Raw genomic sequence first — 24,232 nt, 5'->3', positions numbered from 1 at the left:
TGTCAACTTTTTAAAGTAATGTTTCCACTTTCGTGGAGATCTCATTCATGGCAAACGCTCAATTGGAAATGTCCTTTACATGTCAAGCACTCTACGCAGATCTAACGCTGATCGGATTTAATCCCGGCCTGAGTCTGTTAGCATTAGCCAAGGCGTTAGCATTAGCCAAGGCGTTAGCATTAGCCAACTCAATTGTAGTACATCAAGATGTTAGCATTAGCCAACTCTATTGAAGCACATACCAAGACGTTAGCATTAGCCAACTCCATTGTAGTACATCAAGATGTTAGCATTAGCCAACTCCATTGAAGCACATACCAAGACGTTAGCATTAGCCAAGGTGTTTGCATTAGCCAACTCCATTGTAGTACATCAAGATGTTAGCATTAGCCAACTCTATTGAAGCACATACCAAGACGTTAGCATTAGCCAAGGCGTTAGCATTAGCCAACTCAATTGTAGTACATCAAGATGTTAGCATTAGCCAACTCTATTGAAGCACATACCAAGACGTTAGCATTAGCCAAGACGTTAGCATTAGCCAAGGCGTTAGCATTAGCCAACTCAATTGTAGTACATCAAGATGTTAGCATTAGCCAACTCTATTGAAGCACATACCAAGACGTTAGCATTAGCCAACTCCATTGTAGTACATCAAGATGTTAGCATTAGCCAACTCCATTGAAGCACATACCAAGACGTTAGCATTAGCCAAGGTGTTTGCATTAGCCAACTCCATTGTAGTACATCAAGATGTTAGCATTAGCCAACTCTATTGAAGCACATACCAAGACGTTAGCATTAGCCAACGCCATTGTAGCACACAAAGGTGTTAGGTAATGCCAGAGATACGGGATATAATGACAATAAGATTGTGTCTCCGCCCTAACAATGGGATTCATTGTCCACAGAGCGTAACGGTGGGCTATCACGCTCCCATCTGTTACAATCTTTGGATTGGTGGATACATGTCAGTATTTGAATACTTTTTTGAATATTCAATGAGGGGTGTTGATGTCAACCGCCTGTATTCAATGGAGTGAGATCCTATGCTAGCCTGATAATGCATAGACCGTCTCGGAATTCGACAGGTATAACTTTGAGAAAAAAACACTATCAAAGTTGCTGGGATGTCACGTGCGTTACACTTATATCGGTAAACTCGTAACAACTTAAGCATTAAGACACTTCTATTATATCAAATAAGTCTCACATATCAAAATAGCTTTACATTTTTATCTTGACAAAATTCGGCACTCATTGCCCCCCCCCCCCCCTTGCTTAATAATTAGCTTAACGTGGACAGATGTTCAGCCTGGTAAACCCTCTCGCTTCGCCTCTTCCTCTCTGGTAACGCTAAATGACCACTAACCTTCAGACTAGAAAACCCTGTTTTTATTGTTAAAAATATATATTTAAAACAATGGTGTTATCCACTTGGACTTTTATTAAAATTCCCATATTTTATTAATTTCAGCTGCATTAAGGCTTTTCTTTTTCTAAATATATATTTTGGAAAAACAACATAACACTGTAGTTCTTCTAATAATAAATGGAAGCACCTGTAAAAAAAAATCAACAATAATAATAACTTTAATACTCATGAATAATACAGCTCTAAGTCAGACTGACATGTGGTGGCATCATCGTTGGCCTTCTTGGCTCTCCATGTCCCCCAGTTTCTGTGTCTCTCTGTGTCTCTATGGTGACCGGCTGGGCCGCCCAATGTCAGGCCAGCACGTGCGTTTGTCTGTATGTGTCTCACTGGGTGTGGTTGGAAGAGGGCTGGGGGGAGAGCCACTACCCTCATAGTCCAGGGCCTGGAGCTGGGCATGGGACTCGACCTGTACCTCTATCTGTAGATGTGCCTGTTGGAGCTGGGGGTTATGCACTACCACCCCAGTCCCCTGTGGGGCGCCAGTCTGAGTCTGAGGCGGGCTCCTAGTGCTGGTAGTAGTGGTGGTGGTGGTGGAGGCCTGTACTCTGGGCCTCAGTGTCTGTGGGGAGAGGGGGAGGTAGCCCTGGCCTTGGAATATGTCCTCTTCCTCCTCCTTGTCTAGTCCCAGCTCCAGTCCCTGGATGAGACTGCCCTGTTGGGTCTGGGCCTGGCCTGGGTAAGACCCCAGTCCCAGCCCCATCTCCAGGCTGTTGTGGGTGCGGAGCAGGTCGTCATGCCGCGTCTCCATCTCAGTCAGGCCGTTGTTCCCGTTCCCGCTGAAGACTAGCCCCTCCCCCTCGCCATCTAGCCAGTCCTCCTCCAGCTGATGGGCCAACCACACTTCACCACCGGCAACCACTTCCCCCCCTCTGACCCCTCCTCTCCTCTGACCTGCTGACATTCCAGACACCACTCTGGGGGGTCTGGCTAATGGATAAGTCTCGTCAGGGAGGTCATTCACAGATTCTAGTTGAACTTTAACCTCTGACCTCTGAGGTGTGGGGCGTGTGGGTGTTAATGGAGGAGGTGGTGGTGGGGGTGTGCTAGGGGCAGGATGGGTAGTGCATGGGGTCTCCGGTAATCCCTCTGTGGCCCGATTCAGGATGACCGGTTCTGGCCAGATGTCCCGGCTGGGCGTACCTTCTCCTCCGCTGCCCTCCTCCAGCCCCCCAGCCCCAGACCCGGAACCCTGCTCTGCCAGGGAAGTTGCCGATGCCGGGTCATCCTTTAAGTCAAGCGTATGGGTTTGGTTGTCGTCGTTGTTTTGAAGTTTCGAGTCTAAAACGTGTCTCAGTGCAAACATATTATCTACATCCTTCTGGAAGATGTGCCAGTCGTCCTGTCTGAGGCTGTAGTCGGTCCTGTGCTGGTACAGGCTCTGGTTTACACTACTATACAGCTCCTCCAGACCTCGCCAGTCCACCTCCTCCTCCGTCAGGTTGGGCAGCTTAACCCGCTCGTCCGTCCCAGACTGGCTGAGTACTATGAGGGGAGAGGATGAGAGGGTCAAGGGCTGGAGCAGGGAGTGTTGGTGGTAATGTGGGAGTGTGTGGGAGTGTTGGTGGTAATGTTGTATGGGACTGGGAGTGTGGTAGTGTATGGGAGTGTGAGTGGGAGAATTGGTGGTATGTTGTATCGGGCTGGTAGTGTATGGGAGTGTGAGAGTTGGTGGTAATGTTGTATGGGACTGGGAGTGTGTGGTGTAATTAGGGGAAGTGTGTGGTTGTGTTGGGTCACATGTCATGCAGTCATGCCCAGCAGCAGAATCTAGCCTGCAGCCTCCTCTATGGCAGTCAGCCCCCCCCCCCCCCCCACACACACAGTTTGGCCCGGTAAACACAGCACCCAAGCTGAAGCCATAAGCAGCAGAGCAAACACAAGTCATCTTGACATAAAATGACAATATTTCCTCAAAGATACATCAAATTGTCAGATCTACCGTTAGACTAGCTAAACTAAAAAAAAGAAGACTGATGATAGGCTTGTTGTTTTCCAATGAGTATCCAGGTAACCTGGAACAAAAGAAAATGGAATCTGGGAAATAAAGGAGGGGAGGAAAATAGGATGATGAACATCTGCAAAAAAAAGGAGTGTTGAGGAAGGAGAGAGTGAATGATGAGCCTGCTGTGTGGTGCATTAGAAAAATACAGTTACGGCCAATATACTCAAATTGGAATCATAGTTAGGATATATGCTTACTATCAATACGGTTGGAGTGGATTCCATTTCATTTTAGTAAATTAAGTCAAATTCCAACAATTGGACAAGTCCTTGACTGAATTGAAATGGAACCGACCCCCCTAACCCTGATAGACACACCCTGTATCATTGTTGATTACTAGAGGGAGCTCTTTCAAACTCACTCTGGCCTACAGGGCATGTACGAAGTACTAAAGAGCAGGGATACTCAAACCTGGACTTTGAGTCTAGTTCCATTTGTCATTTTTACCTGGCAGTTAATGGCACTCGCCTGGTGCCACAGGTCTAAATCAGTCCCTTACTAAAGGACTAAAAATAAGCAGGGGAACTGGACTCAAGGCCCAGATTTAGGTCACCCTGCTATAAAGAGGGGAAATAGGGGAGGGTTTTATATAAGTATACTATAGGCTAAGAGACTCACAGGAAGGACTGGCTTGGTCTCCTCTTTGACCACTTTCGATGCCACTGTTGCCTGGTAAGCAGGTGCCCAGAAACAGAGGTCAATAGGTCAGAGGTGAGGAAGAGGGACAACGAAGTCCCCGCAACTCGTGTCCATTCTACTACTCTAATAATGCCATGAGGAGAATGGATGCCATTTTGACCGATGCCATGTTGCACAAGTACAATGACTGAGTGTCATTATGGCTTACTAAAAGTACGTTGATGTACTTATGCACGTGTGCGTCCCAAATGACAGACACTATATTCACTACATAGTGCACTACATAGGTAATAGGGTGCTATTTGAGAGACAGCCTATGTCTTTGGTCAGGTAAGTGTGGAAGATGGTGATGTTATATTAGTAACATGTCCGCGATCGTGCGATGCAGGAATGAAATGGATGAATGCCATGAATGAATGGTTGACTCTATATGCTGTCATGCGTTTTCATTCACATGCAGGGGACACACATTTATCAGGTCTGTGAGGAGGGGGGTTCCTTATGTGAAAATGTTTTCTGCTCTTACATACTTCATGTCTATCAAATATAATGCTATAATAAATATCAGCATTTTGTTTTTGAGGATAAACTTGTGATTAAAATGATGTTTCTTGACGACTGCCACATGGACCAGAAAGGTCCAATTCAGTTTGACTAAATATACATTTCTTCTCAACTTGGAGCCGGGCAATACCAGTTGAGCTCTCTGAGCTTCGTGGTTAAGCCAAGACCGGCCGAAAAGTGACTTTTCAGACGCATATTCTTATGGATATGACTGATGCATGTGGTGGTGCAAGGAGCTACAGAAAGAGATGTGCACGTTGGTATTTGACTCAAACAGCAGATAAGTTGGTGTATGATCTGGGGGGGGGGGGGGGGGTGGTTCAGATGGGTAAACATTTTTCTGCTGTAATTATGGAGAATTTGGCTGCATTGTAGAAAGATGATACCCCCTCAGACTTCACGATGACATTGGAAGAAGCAACCTTCAATTAAGAAGAATTTAAAACATCCAATCAATCGATTATTAGTTAGTGTAGGTAACTTCCCCGGCATGCAGTCACACACCAAGCAGCTCGGCGCCTTATGGATTATTAGTGCGAATGAGTCAATGAGTTGGCCCATGCAGTTATTAGGAAGAGAAGCCTCTTTCAAAGAGAGAGGCTACGTCCCAAATGGCACCCTATACCCTACGTAGTGCACCACTTTTGACCAGGCCCCATAGGGCTCTGGTCAAAAGTAGTACACGCCATAGGTAATAGAGTGCCATTTGGGACATATCCAGAGAGATCATAAAAGAAGTGTGGATACCTGTGTGGTTCATAGCTGCCTCCATCTTTACCTCCTGATCAGGAAAATAAGAGCAGTTTCAATGTTAATGTCTCAAATCAAATTAGAGGGGGGATAAGAGAAAATAAGGAATCATTCACATTGGAGATGCCTCTTCATGCACGGGACAGGACAGACCCCGCTAGGCCCCTAGAGGAGAAATGATGGTGCAATTTGAGTATGGATGGATGGAGAGAGGGAGGGAGCGATGGAACAAGGAGGAGAGGAGGTGCAGGTTGGGGCAGGGTGGAGGGGATGGAAAGATAGGGATGAAGGTATATTTCTTTGGGTTCCCTTATGAAAAAAAGATTGCAGTTAGAGTGCAGTATGCTGTAAATACTGCATCCAAAATAAAAACATATTTACTGCAGTCATTTTGCTGTGTAACTGTAGTTAGAGTGCAGTATAAGTGCAGTTCGGCAGCTTTTCTGCAATTACTGCGTCCAAAATACGACAGTCGACCGCAGTTAAGGCACTTTTACTGCAATATTTTTTTTTGTAGCTAGCTAGATAGAGTGTGTCTTTATGAAGGGTCCCAGCTTCCCTTGAAGGTAAATCAGTCATTCAGGTGATGATGATGTCCATGGGTGAGTCCAAAACACAAAACACATGATGTTGTTAATGTTTCCAAATCATCAAGCAGTGAGTGATATGACAACTTGTTCTTAAACTTCGTAGCACAAATCCAATACACCCCCCCAAAAATACCTTCATTTCTTCTACTATGCTGGTATAACGAGTTCACTGAGCGCAAGTTTAAAAACAAGAGCTCATATCACCGTGGCAAGGTTTTTAACTGCTGCTAGTGTGATGTCATCTCTCAGGGACACTTAGCTGTAAATAGCCGTCATGGTGGTGAAAAGCTAGACGTAGTCGTCAGAGTAGCCAGGCTCAATAGGTTTGTTGACAGAGCTCTCATAGCTAACACTGTGTGAGTCACTGAAGGCAGGGTGTCTGGCCAGAGCACACAATAGGATAGGGAACGTGGCAAAATACTTGGGGGATGTCCAAAATGGCCTATAGACCCGGGTCAAAAGGAGTGCACTTAATAGGGAATAGGGTGCCACATGGGATGCCAATTTAGAGGGATGCTTATTTTGATTGTAAACCATTACCCACAGCAGAATGAGTTAAACTGAGGGACACACTATTAGGGATGCATCCCAAATGGCACCCTATTCCCGATGTAGTGCACTACATTTGACCAGAACTATGTAGACCCCGGTCAAAAGTAGTGTACTACAAAGGCAATAGGGTACCATATTTGGGATGAAAACCTAAACCACTTCCACAGCAGAAGGAGTTGAAATGAGGGACACAATATTAGGTTATCATTATATCCAAAACCAATTCAAAGCTCTATTTCGGGTTGTTGCCGTACCATTCTGAGTGACTGGCTCGGCTTTGCTGCAGAGGGTTTCCCTGTGCGTGTCATGACTACAATACAAAACAAACCAAGATATTCACTGTGTAAAACCCAGGAGAAATCCAATGACCATAAACTCTGGATAACACCGATACAAATCACGCAGTGATGAAAACATTATGGATGTCCAAGTTCCTGTGAAAGTAGAAAATGTTCATAGTGTGTCTCATCGGGGTGCTGCGGACTGGACACGAATCCCTGAGGTCAGAACTAAGACAGGGAGTGTGTGTGTGTTTTTATACAGAAATAAACAGACAATGGAGACATAAGAGAGACAGACAGAGGACTTAATGATGACCCACTCGACCTTCCTTCCTATGTTGAAATGTTTGCGTACATCAGTGAGAGAATCACCCCCGTCTACATGCAACTAATGACATACAGGTACAGGTCAGGACTGAACCTGGGTCAAATAGTGCTATTCATACACCTAGTATCTTGTTTCAGTTTAGGGCTTCAAAATTCCAGTAACTTTTTACGCAGATTTCCTGCTTATTCCATCCTGATTCCAGGTATCTTCCATCCGGGAGCTCTGAAAAACCTGGGAATTTTGGAAAAGTTACTGGAATTTTTAAACCCTAAAGTGAGAAACATGTTTTATTAACAACACACACATTTGGTCTGTATGTACGACTTGTTTACCCTAATCATCCACTGCAGTGGTTAGTCTTCAGATCCGTTTCAGTCTCTATTCTGTTGTAGACCAGATGTAAGTAAACCACTCAAGGGTGAAATTTTCCCTAGGTACAGATCTAGGATCAGCTTCGACTCCCCCAATCCTCACCTTAACCATTAGCGGGGGAAATGACAAACTGACCCTCAATCAGCGTCTAGGGGCAACTTGACCATACTCTGAGGTAACCCAGTAGAGAGAGTAGTAATAGTAGTAGTAGTAGTAGTAGTAGTAGTAGTAGTAGTAGTAGCAGTAGTAGCAGTGTAGCTACTACTAGTACTGTAGTATATGTGTGTTTACCTGTTGTGTCCAGGCCTTTGGGTCGGGGGTTACACTGCTTGTGTCCCTGGCAACTCCTCATCTCCATCAGCTGAGCATGGAGGGCGTTCAACACCTCTCTGTCCACCGAGTACACCGCGTTGGTCAGCTACACACACAGACACACATCCACACAGGTTAATACATCGTTATTGATAAAACAACCTACTAATGAAAGGTGCCTGTGAGGAGTCCACTCCGTAGAAACAGAATAGAACACAAAAGTAAAATAGAAAATAGAATTGATTCCATGTCTATGGTCCACTCACCTGGTAGGGGTCGTTGTTGAGGTCAAAGTACTCGAGGAAGCCCGTAGCAAACTCACAGAACAGGGTGTTGTGTGTCTCGTTGATGGTTCTCACACACCAGTAGGTGTTGTTGTTGGAACTGGTGCACGCACAGAACCCTCCAACTGAAGGAGAGGAAGGACAGGGTTAACCAATAGAACCCACGCAGACACACACACAGGGAGAGAGAGAACCCTCTAACTGGGAGAAACCAAAATAATAGCCTGTTTCAACAGACTGATACACTTGGTCATCACTTCTGGTGATACAGACCATTTAATCAACCAATAGTATTTACTGAGCTGTGGGAGTAGTGGGTACATATGTGTATGTGTGAATGTGGCTTAATTACTGTGTAGGCTACAGTGCTGAATGACTAAAATGAGAATGCATGTGAGTTCAGTACACGTGTAGGTGTAGTAACTACTTAGTACAATACACGTGTATGTGTAGTAACTACTTAGTACAGTGCACGTGTAGGTGTAGTAACTACTTAGTACAGTGCACGTGTAGGTGTAGTAACTACTTAGTACAGTGCACGTGTAGGTGTAGTAACTGTAGGTGTAGTAACTACTTAGTACAGTGCACGCAGGTGTAGTAACTACTTAGTACAGTGTACGTGTAGTAACTACTTAGTGCAGTGCACGTGTAGGTGTAGTAACTACTTAGTGCAGTGCACGTGTATGTGTAGTAACTACTTAGTACAGTGCACGTGTAGGTGTAGTAACTACTTAGTACAGTGCACGTGTATGTGTAGTAATTACTTAGTACAGTGCACGTGTAGGTGTAGTAACTACTTAGTGCAGTACACGTGTAGGTGAGGTAGCTACTTAGTGCAGTACATGTGTAGTTGTAGTAACTACTTAGTGCAGTACATTTCTAGTAACTAATTAGTACAGTACATGTGTAGGTGTAGTAACATCTCAGTACAGTTACATTTAGGTGAAGTAATTTACTTAGTGCACTACACGTCGGTGTGGTAGCTATTTGGTGCAGTACACGTTTAGGTGTAGTAACTACTTAGTAGTTACATTTAGGTGTAGTAACTACTTAGTACAGTACACGTGTAGGTGTAGTAACTACTTGGTACAGTACATGTGCAGGTGTAGCAACTACTTAGTGCAGTACACATTTAGGTGTAGTAACTACTTAGTGCAGTTACATTTAGGTGTAATAACTATTTAGTACAGTACACGTGTAGGTGTAGTAACTACTTAGTACAGTACACATATAGGTGTAGTAACTACTTAGCACAGTACACGTGTAGGTGTAGTAACTACTTAGTACAGTACACATATAGGTGTAGTAACTACTTAGTACAGTACACGTTTAGGTGTAATAACTGCTTAGTACAGTACACGTTTAGGTGTAGTAACTACTTAGTGCGGTTACATTTAGGTGTAATAACTACTTAGTACAGTACACATGTAGGTGTAGTAACTACTTAATGTAGTTACATTTAGGTGTAGTAACTACTTAGTGTAGTTACATGAAGGTGTAGTAACTACTTAGTGCAGTACACGTGTAGGTGTAGTAACTACTTAGTGTAGTTACATTTAGTTGTAGTAACATAGTAACTTACGGTTCCAAAAGGGGGCAGTCTGCCAGTGGTCATTGCTGTGAGTGAAACATGTCAGACCAGGTAGACTACAGTCATCCCCCTTCTTCTGCCTCTTCCTCTCTTTCCTCTCCTTCTTCTTCCTCCTGATCTCGTTCAACAGCTGGGTCTTCCCATCCACTTCCTGGGCAACCTCCCTGCATGACGGACAGACACACCCACCAGTCAGATTACAGTAACGACCCAACAGAGTGATATCATCACCCTCTCTGCCCTCGCAGTGCCCTCTCCATGTTGCCAGTCAGTTACCACGGCGATGGATGGAACCATCGGCGGGAACTCCCAAACTCTGGTGGAGCCAAGAACATGACAGGTTCTAGCTCCTCTCGTACCACATTATAATTTTTCTCTGGGCCATTCTCGCCTCTGCCCTTCTCCCTGGCCCCATTTTCCTAAGCACACAAGTCACTACATAACACAGCTGCTTCGTATTGGCATTCTAATCCGTTCCCTGTGCCTCCTTTGCGCATCCCAAATGGCACCCCGTTCCATTTATAGTGCACGAATTTTGACAAGAGCCCTATGGTCCCTGATGAGAAGTGAGAGACTCAACCACCTGGTGATGGCTGTGTTAGAGGGACGGGCAGTTTCCCTCCTTCCACTGAGTCACTATTTTGTTTCCATGCTGCTGCTTGGGACGATCACTTCCAGATCTCTGCACTGAAAGGCAGGCCTGGGTTTGACTGGAGAACATGCACACTCCATGCAAGTACCATGCAGACGTACCACAAGACAGGATAACGCACAAGACACATGGGGCCACACTGGCGATGAAACGTATCAAACTCACGGAGTATTAAAGATGCAGTACATCTATGAAATTCTATTGGTCAGTTGAGCACTTCTAGACTGCAGGCTCAACGTGCATCCCAAATGGCACCCTATGCCCTCTATAGGTTAGTAGTGCACTATATTTGACAAGGGCCTATAGGGTAGTAGTGCACTATATAGAGAATAGAGTGCCATTTGTGATGCAACCTTTAGTGTTAATATGGTTGAGACGAACAGGGATGGGCGACGGACGATGTGTGGCAAACACGGACACACTGAATTAAAGGAGAGGACGAACTCACTTAAAGGGATGGAGCTGATCATTCTTGTTCTTCAACCTCTCTGCCTTCTCTCTGTTTCTCTCTCCTTTGCTATAGTAGCTGGTTTTAGTAGAGAGGGAAGAGCAACTAAATATGCCGGTTGTTTTGTTTCCTTTCCACGAGAGCTTCAACTCAGGAGAGTCAAGATGAATAATAAAGGCTGCATTTACACAGGCAGCCCAATCTGATCTTTGGCCCAATTATTGTCAAAAGATCTGATCTGATTGGTCAAAAGACCAATAAGTGTAAAACGCTCCCCGTGTAAACGCAGCCTAGGTAACAATTGTCAGGGTCACAACAAAGGACTCTGAGAGTTGGCCGCACAGAAAACAGCAGATATGACAATGCACTATACTAGGGTTTACTCTGACAGAGTCCCCTCTGTCATAGTCATTATTGTCACTTTGGGAGCATTATACCAGTGTGCAGATTAATATTTTTTCTATATTTAAGAATAGTACACATATTTGTGGGCCCTCAATGAGGTACATTACTGACCTGTTCTTACCACAGTCACACCCGTCAGGTCGTCTCCTCTTCAGGTGACCCCTGACCTCTCGCAGGTTCTTGATCTTGTCCTGCAGGGCCTCTATCTGTAATGGAAGGCAACATCTACTTCAACTTGAAGGGTAGGCAAGGTGGGAGATGGGGAGGAGGAGAGGAGAGATGGGGGAGGAGGAGAGATGGGGGAGAAATGGGGGAGGAGGAGAGAAGAGGGAGAAATGGGGGAGGAGAGGGAGAAATGGGGGAGGAGAGGGAGAGATGGGGAGGAGGAGAGGGGGAGATGGGGAGGAGGAGAGGGGGAAATGGGGAGGAGGAGAGGGAGAAATGGGGGAGGAGAGGGAGAAATGGGGGAGGAGAGGAGAGATGGGGGAGGAGGGGAGAGAAGAGGGAGAGATAGGCAAGAGGAGACGAGATGCAGACCCCAACTAACCTCCTGGTCCACGTAGCTCTTATGGTCCTTCCAGGCTCTGGATGAAGAGTAGATCTCTCTCTCACAGTGGACGGTGTCATTCATCAGGATGTAGCACCTGTGAGAGGGACGGAGAAGGAGAGAGAGGACAGAGAGGAATCAACTAACCACATTTTACAAATATATTAGTCACAAAGGGCTGAACTGCTTGCCTGACGACTCATTATGAATTCAATGTAGTTGCTCTAGCGATCGCACCGTACATCGGTCTAAACCTGCTGCCCTACAAGTTGTTTGTGCCGATTCATGTTTTGTGTAGGCCGGCTCTTGCCCAACCCATTGGTTTCTGTGACCAAATAGAACGGTCAGAATGTGTCCACATTCTCAACAAGTCGGAGAGGAAGGAAATCCAGACTCATGGTGGAGAAGAAACGTTAGTGGGCGTGGCGTTTGGCCGGAGCCGTGTGGATGGGTAGCCAGGCAACTTAACTGCAACCCAGGTCAAAAACTACAACCCAGGCCAACCCCCCCCCCAAAGCAAGTCAAACAGACAGGGCTTCCAAAAATGATCTTGGTAGGAACTACATGTATGTCTTCCAAGTGTGCCTTTGGTATAGCTGGGGTATATGTTGGGGTACATACTTGTGTGTGACTTTGACAGAGTTGGGGTACCCCACGGTGTTGGTATCGTCCGCCAGCATCTCCTCTGACCCGTCTTCTGACTCCAGAGCCAACTCCTGGTCCACCTGCTCATAATGGCGCTTTCTGATGACACGTCTCCTGACCGCTGACTGGTCATCTGCCGCAAGGTCAATGTCATAGATCTGCCCTTCAAACTCCACGGACAGAGATCTTGTGGATCTTGTGTGGACGAAACGAGGCCTGTAGCCTAATTGATAACCAAATATCACAGAGAGTTAATTAACAGACTTTTTTCATTTCTTTACTCATGTATGTTGGTATTTGGTATGTGTAATTGAGTATGTATGTCATTAGATCTTGTCCTGTCACTTAATCTGGAAACAAACAGCCCTTTCTGAACTGAATTGAATGTGATAATTCCATGAGAAAAATGTTGCCACCACTAGGTGGTGCCACAACATTCCAAATGACCAGACCATTGATCTACTGTCAGGAGCTATCTCCCCCAGACCAGTGATCTAATGTCAGGAGCTATCTCCACCAGACCAGTGATCTAATGTCAGGAGCTATCTCCACCAGACCAGTGATCTAATGTCAGGAGCTATCTCCACCAGACCAGTGATCTAATGTCAGGAGCTATCTCCACCAGACCAGTGATCTAATGTCAGGAGCTATCTCCACCAGACCAGTGATCTAATGTCAGGAGCTATCTCCACCAGACCAGTGATCTAATGTCAGGAGCTATCTCCACCAGACCAGTGATCTAATGTCAGGAGCTATCTCCACCAGACCAGTGATCTAATGTCAGGAGCTATCTCCACCAGACCAGTGATCTAATGTCAGGAGCTATCTCCACCAGACCAGTGATCTAATGTCAGGAGCTATCTCCACCAGACCAGTGATCTAATGTCAGGAGCTATCTCCACCAGACCAGTGATCTAATGTCAGGAGCTATCTCCCCCAGACCAGTGATCTAATGTCAGGAGCTATCTCCACCAGACCAGTGATCTAATGTCAGGAGCTATCTCCCCCAGACCAGTGATCTAATGTCAGGAGCTATCTCCACCAGACCAGTGATCTAATGTCAGGAGCTATCTCCACCAGACCAGTGATCTAATGTCAGGAGCTATCTCCACCAGACCAGTGATCTAATGTCAGGAGCTATCTCCACCAGACCAGTGATCTAATGTCAGGAGCTATCTCCACCAGACCAGTGATCTAATGTCAGGAGCTATCTCCACCAGACCAGACCAGTGATCTAATGTCAGGAGCTATCTCCACCAGACCAGTGATCTAATGTCAGGAGCTATCTCCACCAGACCAGTGATCTAATGTCAGGAGCTATCTCCACCAGACCAGTGATCTAATGTCAGGAGCTATCTCCACCAGACCAGTGATCTAATGTCAGGAGCCAGTGATCTCCACCAGACCAGTGATCTAATGTCAGGAGCTATCTCCACCAGACCAGTGATCTAATGTCAGGAGCTATCTCCCCAGACCAGTGATCTAATGTCAGGAGCTATCTCCACCAGACCAGTGATCTAATGTCAGGAGCTATCTCCACCAGACCAGTGATCTAATGTCAGGAGCTATCTCCACCAGACCAGTGATCTAATGTCAGGAGCTATCTCCACCAGACCAGTGATCTAATGTCAGGAGCTATCTCCACCAGACCAGTGATCTAATGTCAGGAGCTATCTCCACCAGACCAGTGATCTAATGTCAGGAGCTATCTCCACCAGACCAGTGATCTAATGTCAGGAGCTATCTCCACCAGACCAGTGATCTAATGTCAGGAGCTATCTCCACCAGACCAGTGATCTAATGTCAGGAGCTATCTCCACCAGACCAGTGATCTAATGTCAGGAGCTATCTCCACCAGACCAGTGATCTAATGTCAGGAGCTATCTCCACCAGACCAGTGATCTAATGTCAGGAGCTATCTCCACCAGACCAGTGATCTAATGTCAGGAGCTATCTCCACCAGACCAGTGATCTAATGTCAGGAGCTATCTCCACCAGACCAGTGATCTAATGTCAGGAGCTATCTCCACCAGACCAGTGATCTAATGTCAGGAGCTATCTCCACCAGACCAGTGATCTAATGTCAGGAGCTATCTCCACCAGACCAGTGATCTAATGTCAGGAGCTATCTCCACCAGACCAGTGATCTAATGTCAGGAGCTATCTCCACCAGACCAGTGATCTAATGTCAGGAGCTATCTCCACCAGACCAGTGATCTAATGTCAGGAGCTATCTCCACCAGACCAGTGATCTAATGTCAGGAGCTATCTCCACCAGACCAGTGATCTAATGTCAGGAGCTATCTCCACCAGACCAGTGATCTAATGTCAGGAGCTATCTCCACCAGACCAGTGATCTAATGTCAGGAGCTATCTCCACCAGACCAGTGATCTAATGTCAGGAGCTATCTCCACCAGACCAGTGATCTAATGTCAGGAGCTATCTCCACCAGACCAGTGATCTAATGTCAGGAGCTATCTCCCCCAGACCAGTGATCTAATGTCAGGAGCTATCTCCACCAGACCAGTGATCTAATGTCAGGAGCTATCTCCACCAGACCAGTGATCTAATGTCAGGAGCTATCTCCACCAGACCAGTGATCTAATGTCAGGAGCTATCTCCACCAGACCAGTGATCTAATGTCAGGAGCTATCTCCACCAGACCAGTGATCTAATGTCAGGAGCTATCTCCACCAGACCAGTGATCTAATGTCAGGAGCTATCTCCACCAGACCAGTGATCTAATGTCAGGAGCTATCTCCACCAGACCAGTGATCTAATGTCAGGAGCTATCTCCACCAGACCAGTGATCTAATGTCAGGAGCTATCTCCACCAGACCAGTGATCTAATGTCAGGAGCTATCTCCACCAGACCAGTGATCTAATGTCAGGAGCTATCTCCACCAGACCAGTGATCTAATGTCAGGAGCTATCTCCACCAGACCAGTGATCTAATGTCAGGAGCTATCTCCACCAGACCAGTGATCTAATGTCAGGAGCTATCTCCACCAGACCAGTGATCTAATGTCAGGAGCTATCTCCACCAGACCAGTGATCTAATGTCAGGAGCTATCTCCACCAGACCAGTGATCTAATGTCAGGAGCTATCTCCACCAGACCAGTGATCTAATGTCAGGAGCTATCTCCACCAGACCAGTGATCTAATGTCAGGAGCTATCTCCACCAGACCAGTGATCTAATGTCAGGAGCTATCTCCACCAGACCAGTGATCTAATGTCAGGAGCTATCTCCACCAGACCAGTGATCTAATGTCAGGAGCTATCTCCACCAGACCAGTGATCTAATGTCAGGAGCTATCTCCACCAGACCAGTGATCTAATGTCAGGAGCTATCTCCACCAGACCAGTGATCTAATGTCAGGAGCTATCTCCACCAGACCAGTGATCTAATGTCAGGAGCTATCTCCACCAGACCAGTGATCTAATGTCAGGAGCTATCTCCACCAGACCAGTGATCTAATGTCAGGAGCTATCTCCCCAGACCAGTGATCTAATGTCAGGAGCTATCTCCACCAGACCAGTGATCTAATGTCAGGAGCTATCTCCACCAGACCAGTGATCTAATGTCAGGAGCTATCTCCACCAGACCAGTGATCTAATGTCAGGAGCTATCTCCACCAGACCAGTGATCTAATGTCAGGAGCTATCTCCACCAGACCAGTGATCTAATGTCAGGAGCTATCTCCACCAGACCAGTGATCTAATGTCAGGAGCTATCTCCACCAGACCAGTGATCTAATGTCAGGAGCTATCTCCACCAGACCAGTAATCTAATGACAGGGGCTCTATTCGTGCCTCTGTCTCTTCCCTGCATGTGTCTCTTTAGAGCCTGAGTAATCCTGAACAGTAAATCAAAGCTTAGGCTCTGGCAGACATGGACATGGTTGTCATTCCCATAGCCCAACATACACAGCTTTAAATACAGAGTGGTAAGTCCACAGATGGATATATGTTACCATAACTGTCCATCTCCATTCTCTATGCCCCTGTAACAACATCTACCCAGCTACCATTGAGCAAGCTGGCTCAGGACACTACTCCCTGGCCTGGACCACCCTCAGCCCCATCCCCGTCCCCAGCCTCCACCCCCATCCCTCCACTCTACTCACTTCGTCCTCCAGAGGAAGGTGGGAACTGGCGGTGTGAGCGCCCCGGGCGGTCGGACCTGGAGGGTTTGTCGAGGCTGCTGTCAGGGCCACAGTCGCAAGGGTCCCTCTGCCGGCTGTCGTAGCTGCTGCGGGACCTCAGGCTCCGGGCCCTCTTCCTGGGGCCTTCCTTCAGACCACCTCCCTTACACTTCTGGATACGCCACTTCCCTGTGATCTCCTCCACACAGTGCCACTTCTGTAGAGGAGAGACAAGGAGACGGATGGTTATAATAGTGGTTGATGATTTGAGTTATGGTTTTTACTCCACTCCAATGTAAAGGTCTTTGAAGACATTGAATGTGTCTCAAATGGCACCCTATAAAAGTAGTGCACGATATAGGAAATAGGGTGCCATTTGGGAAACAGATTGACTCTTTGTGCTTTGTTAACATCGCGAGAATCGCTACTATAGTGTATTTCTTAATGAAACTTTGACTTTGTCAACAGATACGCTTTCTGGGAGTCCGTGCCAGAACAACATGTATGTTGGACTGCTGTATTCAATGGGGGGAAAAGTTGGACTGAAAATGAACTGTTCCCTTCGAGTCTCATATGGAAAGTGGGACAACGGGAGCGAAACATTGATTCCTAATTGAGCCCAAGGCCTTTCCTTTCCTCTGCATTACATTTACAGACTTCCAGACAGCACAGTGCTTCTGACAGACAGACTTCTCAACCAGATCACAGACAGACGCGGTGGGAAACAGAATCCCAAAACTGAAGAGAAAGATAAACCAGAACCACCACATCAAATGAATTGGATCAGTCTGCTGTCTGTAAACCAAGTGAAAAACCCTTTCCCTCAGGCTTTCTCTCCGTCTCGCTCTCGCGGTCTCTCACCATCTCTTGGTCTCTCTCTCCCCACTGTCTCTCTCTCCATCTCTCGGTATCTCGCTTGCTCCCTCTGTCTATACCACTTTCTGTCGCCGTCTCTTTCTTTACCTGTCTATCCAGCTCTTTCTTTACCTGTCTATCCAGCTCTTTCTTTACCTGTCTCTCCATCTCTTTCTTTACCTGTCTCTCTCTCTCTCTCTCTCTCTCTCTCTCTCTCTCTCTCTCTCTCTCTCTCTCTCTCTCTCTCTCTCTCTCTCTTCTCTCTCTCTTTTCCTGTCTCTCTCTTCATCTCTGTCTCTTTCTTTATGTCTCTGTCTCTTTCTTTACCTGTCTCTCTCTCCGTCTGTCTCTTTCTTTACCTGTCTCTCTCTCCGTCTGTCTCTTTCTTTACCTGTCTCTCTCTCCGTCTCTGTCTCTTTCTTTACCTGTCTCTCTCTCCGTCTGTCTCTTTCTTTACCTGTCTCTCTCTCCTCTGTCTCTTTCTTTACCTGTCTCTGTCTCTTTTCTTTACCTGTCTCTGTCTCTTTCTTTACCTCTCTCTCTCTCTCTCTCTCTCTCTCTCTCTCTCTCTCTCTCTCTCTCTCTCTCTCTCTCTCTCTCTCTCTCTCTCTCTCTCTCTCTCTCTCTCTCTCTCTCTCTCTCTCTCTCTCTCTCTCTCTCTCTCTCTCTTTCTTTACCTGTCTCTCTCTTCATCTCTGTCTCTTTCTTTACCTGTCTCTCTCTCCGTCTGTCTCTTTCTTTACCTGTCTCTCTCTCCGTCTGTCTCTTTCTTTACCTGTCTCTCTCTCCGTCTCTGTCTCTTTCTTTACCTGTCTCTCTCTCTGTCTCTGTCTCTTTCTTTACCTGTCTCTCTCTCCGTCTGTCTCTTTCTTTACCTGTCTCTCTCTTCGTCTCTGTCTCTTTCTTTACCTGTCTCTCTCTCCGTCTGTCTCTTTCTTTACCTGTCTCTCTCTTCGTCTGTCTCTTTCTTTACCTGTCTCTCTCTTCGTCTCTGTCTCTTTCTTTACCTGTCTCTCTCTCCGTCTCTCTCTTTCTTTACCTGTCTCTCTCTTTGTCTCTGTCTCTTTCTTTACCTGTCTCTCTCTCCGTCTCTCTCTTTCTTTACCTGTCTCTCTCTTTGTCTCTGTCTCTTTCTTTACCTGTCTCTCTCTCTGTCTGTCTCTTTCTTTACCTGTCTCTCTCTCCGTCTGTCTCTTTCTTTACCCGTCTCTCTCTCCGTCTCTGTCTCTTTCTTTACCTGTCTCTCTCTCCGCCTGTCTCTTTCTTTACCTGTCTCTCTCTCCATCTGTCTCTTTCTTTACCTGTCTCTCTCTCCGTCTGTCTCTTTCTTTACCTGTCTCTCTCTCCGTCTCTGTCTCTTTCTTTACCTCCGTCTCTGTCTCTTTCTTTACCTGTCTCTCTCTCCGCCTGTCTCTTTCTTTACCTGTCTCTCTCTCCGTCTGTCTCTTTCTTTACCTGTCTCTCTCTCCGTCTGTCTCTTTCTTTACCTGTCTCTCTCTTTGTCTCTGTCTCTTTCTTTACCTGTCTCTCTCTCCGTCTGTCTCTTTCTTTACATGTCTCTCTCTCCGTCTGTCTCTTTCTTTACCTGTGTCTCTGTCTCTTTCTTTACCTGTCTCTCTCTCCGCCTGTCTCTTTCTTTACATGTCTCTTTCTCCGTCTCTGTCTCTTTCTTTACCTGTCTCTCTCTCCGCCTGTCTCTTTCTTTACATGTCTCTTTCTCCGTCTCTGTCTCTTTCTTTACCTGTCTCTCTCTCCGCCTGTCTCTTTCTTTACATGTCTCTTTCTCCGTCTCTGTCTCTTTCTTTACCTGTCTCTCTCTTCGTCTCTCTGTATCTTTCTTTACCTGTCTCTCTCTCCGTCTGTCTCTTTCTTTACCTGTCTCTCTCTCCGTCTGTCTCTTTCTTTACCTGTCTCTCTCTCCGTCTGTCTCTTTCTTTACCTGTCTCTCTCTCCGTCTGTATCTTTTTTTTACCTGTCTCTCTCTCCACCTCTGTCTCTTTTTCCATCTCCCTGTCTCTTTCTTTACCTGTCTCCCTGTCTGTCTATGTTCCAAACCCCCAGCTGCATCGCCAGCATAATCTAGTTAGAGGTGCACATCCACAATGTCTACCCCCAACTCCATGAATCAGTCAAGTTGAAAGGGAGGGGTCAAAGAAAGTGAAAGCTCATTCGGCAAAGTAAGTAATGTGATAATTTGGCTTAAAGTGTTTGGGTTGCATCCCAAATGACACCCTAGTCCCTATATAGTGCACTTGAGTGACCAGGGCCTACTACCTTTTGACTCTGCTCAAAAGTAGTGGACTATATTGTGAATAGGGTGCAGTTTAGGATGTAGGTTGGAGAGGGGGCATATCTGCGGACCATGGCAGTGCAGACGGTTGCTCGCTGCCTGGTGAGTGTGGGAACGAGAATGCCAAACAAAGGACTATGGGTAGGATCGGGTTTCCTCTGTGGACCACTCACTCAGATGCTCACTGACAGACAGCTGACTGACAGATGGCCCTGACAGCCATGTTATATCAAGAGAAGGCATTTTGGATTCCTGACGCTGCTGAGCAGGTTCCAGTTGACTACGGCCTGCGCCTTACCCGAGCCTGCAGTCTGTTTCCGCTTCTCCAGTTGTTTTCCCCCTCTGCCCCTCTCTGCAGCTCTTAGGCAAGGGAGGGAGGAAGAGAGTCGGTAGGAGGGGAGAGGGGGCGGGGAGGAAGAGGAGGGGGAGAGAGAGAGAGGCTTGCTGTCTGTGCAGTGCTTTTAGGACTTTTCAGCCACATTCCACTCTGACAGACTGTGAAAAACAGTGAGTGAGTGAGAGAGAGTGAGAGTGAGTGAGAGTGAGAGTGAGAGTGAGAGAGAGAGAGAGAGAGAGAGAGAGAGAGAGAGAGAGAGAGAGAGAGAGAGAGAGAGAGAGAGAGAGAGAGAGAGAGGAGACCCTACAAGCTGAGACTTGCTCTAGAAGTGGCAGACCCAAACTGCTACAGCTCTTGCAGACTGACACACATGATTCATTCATTTACAGATTGAGAGAGACAGCCTGCTGCAAATTAACTGGGTGAGAGATCAGAGCAGAGAGCCAGCAGGAAGGGAGTCCTATTCTTATAGAATAAGACAGAATGGAACCTTGAGTTTATGACATCTATAAATACAAACGTTCTCGTCCCAAATGGCACATTTAGTGCACTATTTCTGACCTGCATCGGTAGGGCTCTGGTCAAAAGTAGTGCACTATATGAGGAATAGGGTTCGGTTTGGGACAGCCACCTTACTAAGTCACTCATATTCTTCCCACAGTCACACAGTCCTATAGGCTGTCATACTGCCATTTCACTCTGAAAACACTTCCAAGGTCCCCATGTATTTTAGGTAACAGTTGCTGTTGTCTACTCCCCTTTAAATACATTGACCGCAAAGGCTTTGAAGTGCTTTGAGCTTTAGCCCTCCCCTTTAAATCATGGATTTGACCCTTGGTGGACAGGTGTCTATTGACCACAGACCCATGTGTGTGTGTGTGTGTTCTAACCAGCTGTTTTAAGACTTTAATAGACTTTCCCCCACATTGTTCTTTCTAAAGGAACACCCCACAGAGACAGAGGGAGGCTACTAACTAGGAGACTCGGTTAAACAATACCAGACAAGGGCTATGACTAAACCTCCACATGTATGTGTTGTAATTACACATTCGCTGGTTGCATATGCTGCATGCACACACACACACACTAAACCATCACCCCCCTGCAATCTTGCATGCTATTTAAAGACTAAAGCGGGTTCCCCCACATAACCTAACACATTGGATTTCCTCAACTTCTTTGCTTCAGTAACAATCTTTTCCAAAGAGCATAATTCCTCTTCTGCGTTGTAGTCTGTCCTAGCCAAAGCACACACAGCAGCCATAGACTCTGCAGCCAGCCATAAGTCAAATAGCCATTTACTGCAAATGTCCAGTAATTGGACATTTTTGTACCGTTTGAACGAGGGACTAATTTTTCTCTGGGACCCTTTCATCCCAAACCCATTAAAAGGCTGGCAGGTCCTGGTAGACCAGCCACACACACACACACACACACACACACACACACACACACACACACACACACACACACACACACACACACACACACACACACACACACACACACACACACACACACACACACACACACACACACACACACACACACACACACACACACTTTAGTGGTTAGACCAGCTACTAACCACTGGTGTACAGCCACAGAGTTGGCAGACCTGAACAATACAAATTGGTCCAATGTTCAGGTAGCAGCCAGCAGGGCTTTCTAATGTGAACCAGGCAGCTTGTAAGTGTGCACATGTAAGACGTAATTCTTCATTAAAGACAGTGACAGGGGAAACTCTGTCCACATTCAGGTGGGTGTGTGTTTCAGGGAACCTCGTTACACACTCTGTGTGTGTGTGTGTGTGTGTGTGTGTGTGTGTGTGTGTGTGTGTGTGTGTGTGTGTGTGTGTGTGTGTGTGTGTGTGTGTGTGTGTGTGTGTGTGTGTGTGTGTGTGTGTGTGTGTGTGTGTGTTTCAGGGAACCTCGTTACACACTCTGTGTGTGTGTGTGTGTGTGTGTGTGTGTGTGTGTGTGTGTGTGTGTGTGTGTGTGTGTGTGTGTGTGTGTGTGTGTGTGTGTGTGTGTGTGTGTGTGTGTGTGTGTGTGTGTGTGTGTGTGTGTGTGTGTGTGTGTGTTACGGTTGAATGGCAGGAACCCGGTTGCCGAGGTTTATGGACCAAAACAACTCCCTTTTCCCGGGATAAATAACTGCGAGAATCCTGTGAATTATAATAAATGATTTATATGTACAGCACGGCATGTAATGGAGGTTAAATGATATGACATGACCAATCATCAACGCTCAGGGTGGGGACGGACAGCCCATCTCAGTATGAAACTCAGTTCACACCGCATGTTGACCTATCATCTCATCATGGTGACACTTCTTCTTGTGATGGGTAGCCCTACATTTGCTGCAACACGATGCTATTGTAATATAAAGACCAAATGCGCATCTACTTTACCATTTCACTTTACCTTTTCTCCATCTGGCTTTCGGGGGTCACCTTGGTTTTTTTTGGTGTGTAAATATCTTACTTAAAAATAAAATAAAAACTGCAACTACGGACTTTTAAAACAGCCGTTGTTTTCATTCCGTTAAATCAGTGCCGGCGCGAGCAAATCTCTTTTCTCGCTCTCTCTCTCTCTCTCTCTCTCTCTCTCTCTCTCTCTCTCTCTCTCTCTCTCTCTCGCTCTCCATCAACTCCATTCAAATGGCATCCAACATAGTTCATCCTGTTCCAGATTGATACATAGCCCCATATACATAGTACCAGTCAAAAGCTTGGACACAGCTACTCATGCAAGAGCTTTTCTTTATTTAGACTATTTCCTATATTGTAGAATAATAGTAAAGACAAACTATGAAATAACACATACGGAATCACGTAGTAATCAAAAAGGTGTTAAACAAATTCAATATATTTCATATTTGACATTCCTCAAAGTAGCCACCCTTTGCCTTGATGGCAGCTTTGCACACTCTTGCCATTCTCTCAACCAGCTTAATGAGGAAGTCACCTGGAATGCATTTCAATTAACAGGTGTGCCTTGTTAAAAGTTCATTTGTGGATTTTTATTTCCCTTGTTAATGCGTTTGAGCCAATCAGTTGTGTTGGGACTAGGTAGGGGGTATACAGAAGATAGCCCTATTTGGTAAAAGAACAGCTCAAATAGGCCAGGAGAAACGACAGTCCATCATTACTTTAAGACATGAAGTACATACAGAAAATGTCAAGAACTTTGAAAGTTTCTTCAAGTGCAGTCTCAAAAACCATCAATGCGCTATGGTGACTTTGGCTCGCATGAGGACCGCCACAGGAAAGGAAGACCCAGAGTTACCTCTACTGCAATTTCTGAGTTACCAGCCTCAGAAATTGCAGACCAAATAAATGCTTCACTGAGTTCAAGTAACAGACACATCTCAACATCAACTGTTCAGAAGGAGACTGTGTGATTCAGGCCTCCATAGTCTAAATGCTGCCAAGAAACCACTACTAAAGGACACCAATAAGAAGAAGAGACTTGCTTGGGCCAAGAAACACCAGTGGAGATCTGTTCTTAAGTCTGATGCGTCCAAATTTGAGATTTTTGGTTCCAATCATTTTTTTTAGCATTTCTTAGACCAATAGACTTTGCGGATAGGGATGCAAGCGCTTGTTTGCTAAATGTTTCAAAGAAGAGCGATGGCGGTTGACTATAGCAGTTATTTATTCAGAGCCATAACCATTTCATCTCCTTGAAGAGAAGTGAATGCCCTCAAGAATATCATAAGGAATGTATTTAAGTGTTGAAAGCGAGGAAGGAATGAAGGAAAAATAGAGAGAGAAAGAAGAGGTAGGCTAATAACATTAGGGGAAATATTATGAAATGTAGGCCTACATATGCGCCAGCCTACTAATTATCGTGTTATATTTCAAAATTAAAATCTAAATTTGCTAGCCTATTCTTGTAACTTTGTAGGCCTCGTGCTACCGCAGAATCTCATGCTCTCTCCCTGCTTCATCGTGGTTGGAACTATGCGTGCAATTCAAGTTCACATAATATAATACAGTAATACAGTTCACACTCAAAAAGATGAGCCTCGTGGAGCTAGTTTTAATTTATTTACCCACGAGAGCATACTCTATAGCTAGCTGGCTACATCTATAGACTTTTATGTTTTTCTGTCCTTTGCAATCTGCAGTATCCTTTATCACATACGTATTGGGTAATGGCACAGTCATTTGGGCTTGGGCCTGGGCTCATCAAATG

General features: G+C 45.9%; 1 protein-coding gene across 1 annotated transcript in view; it reads right to left on the bottom strand.

Annotated features, from left to right (window-relative positions):
- Positions 1-1,427: 1,427 nt before the first annotated feature.
- The window catches only part of LOC124039706 (extracellular sulfatase Sulf-1-like), a 73,681-nt gene continuing 50,876 nt past the window's right edge, over positions 1,428-24,232 (bottom strand). The window contains exons 12-20 of the mRNA XM_046355958.1: positions 16,531-16,765; positions 12,377-12,623; positions 11,756-11,852; positions 11,320-11,414; positions 10,804-10,881; positions 9,695-9,867; positions 8,095-8,237; positions 7,808-7,934; positions 1,428-2,920 (exon numbers count right to left, since the gene is read on the bottom strand). Of these exons, the coding sequence (XP_046211914.1) occupies positions 1,701-2,920; positions 7,808-7,934; positions 8,095-8,237; positions 9,695-9,867; positions 10,804-10,881; positions 11,320-11,414; positions 11,756-11,852; positions 12,377-12,623; positions 16,531-16,765 (2,415 nt within the window). The 3' untranslated portion in view covers positions 1,428-1,700. The remainder of the gene's footprint in view (positions 2,921-7,807; positions 7,935-8,094; positions 8,238-9,694; positions 9,868-10,803; positions 10,882-11,319; positions 11,415-11,755; positions 11,853-12,376; positions 12,624-16,530; positions 16,766-24,232) is intronic.

Source organism: Oncorhynchus gorbuscha, linkage group LG07 (assembly GCF_021184085.1).
Source record: "Oncorhynchus gorbuscha isolate QuinsamMale2020 ecotype Even-year linkage group LG07, OgorEven_v1.0, whole genome shotgun sequence".
Taxonomy (NCBI): Eukaryota; Metazoa; Chordata; class Actinopteri; order Salmoniformes; family Salmonidae; genus Oncorhynchus; species Oncorhynchus gorbuscha.
Note: the sequence above shows the minus strand (reverse complement) of the source record. Positions and strands in the feature narration are given on the sequence as shown.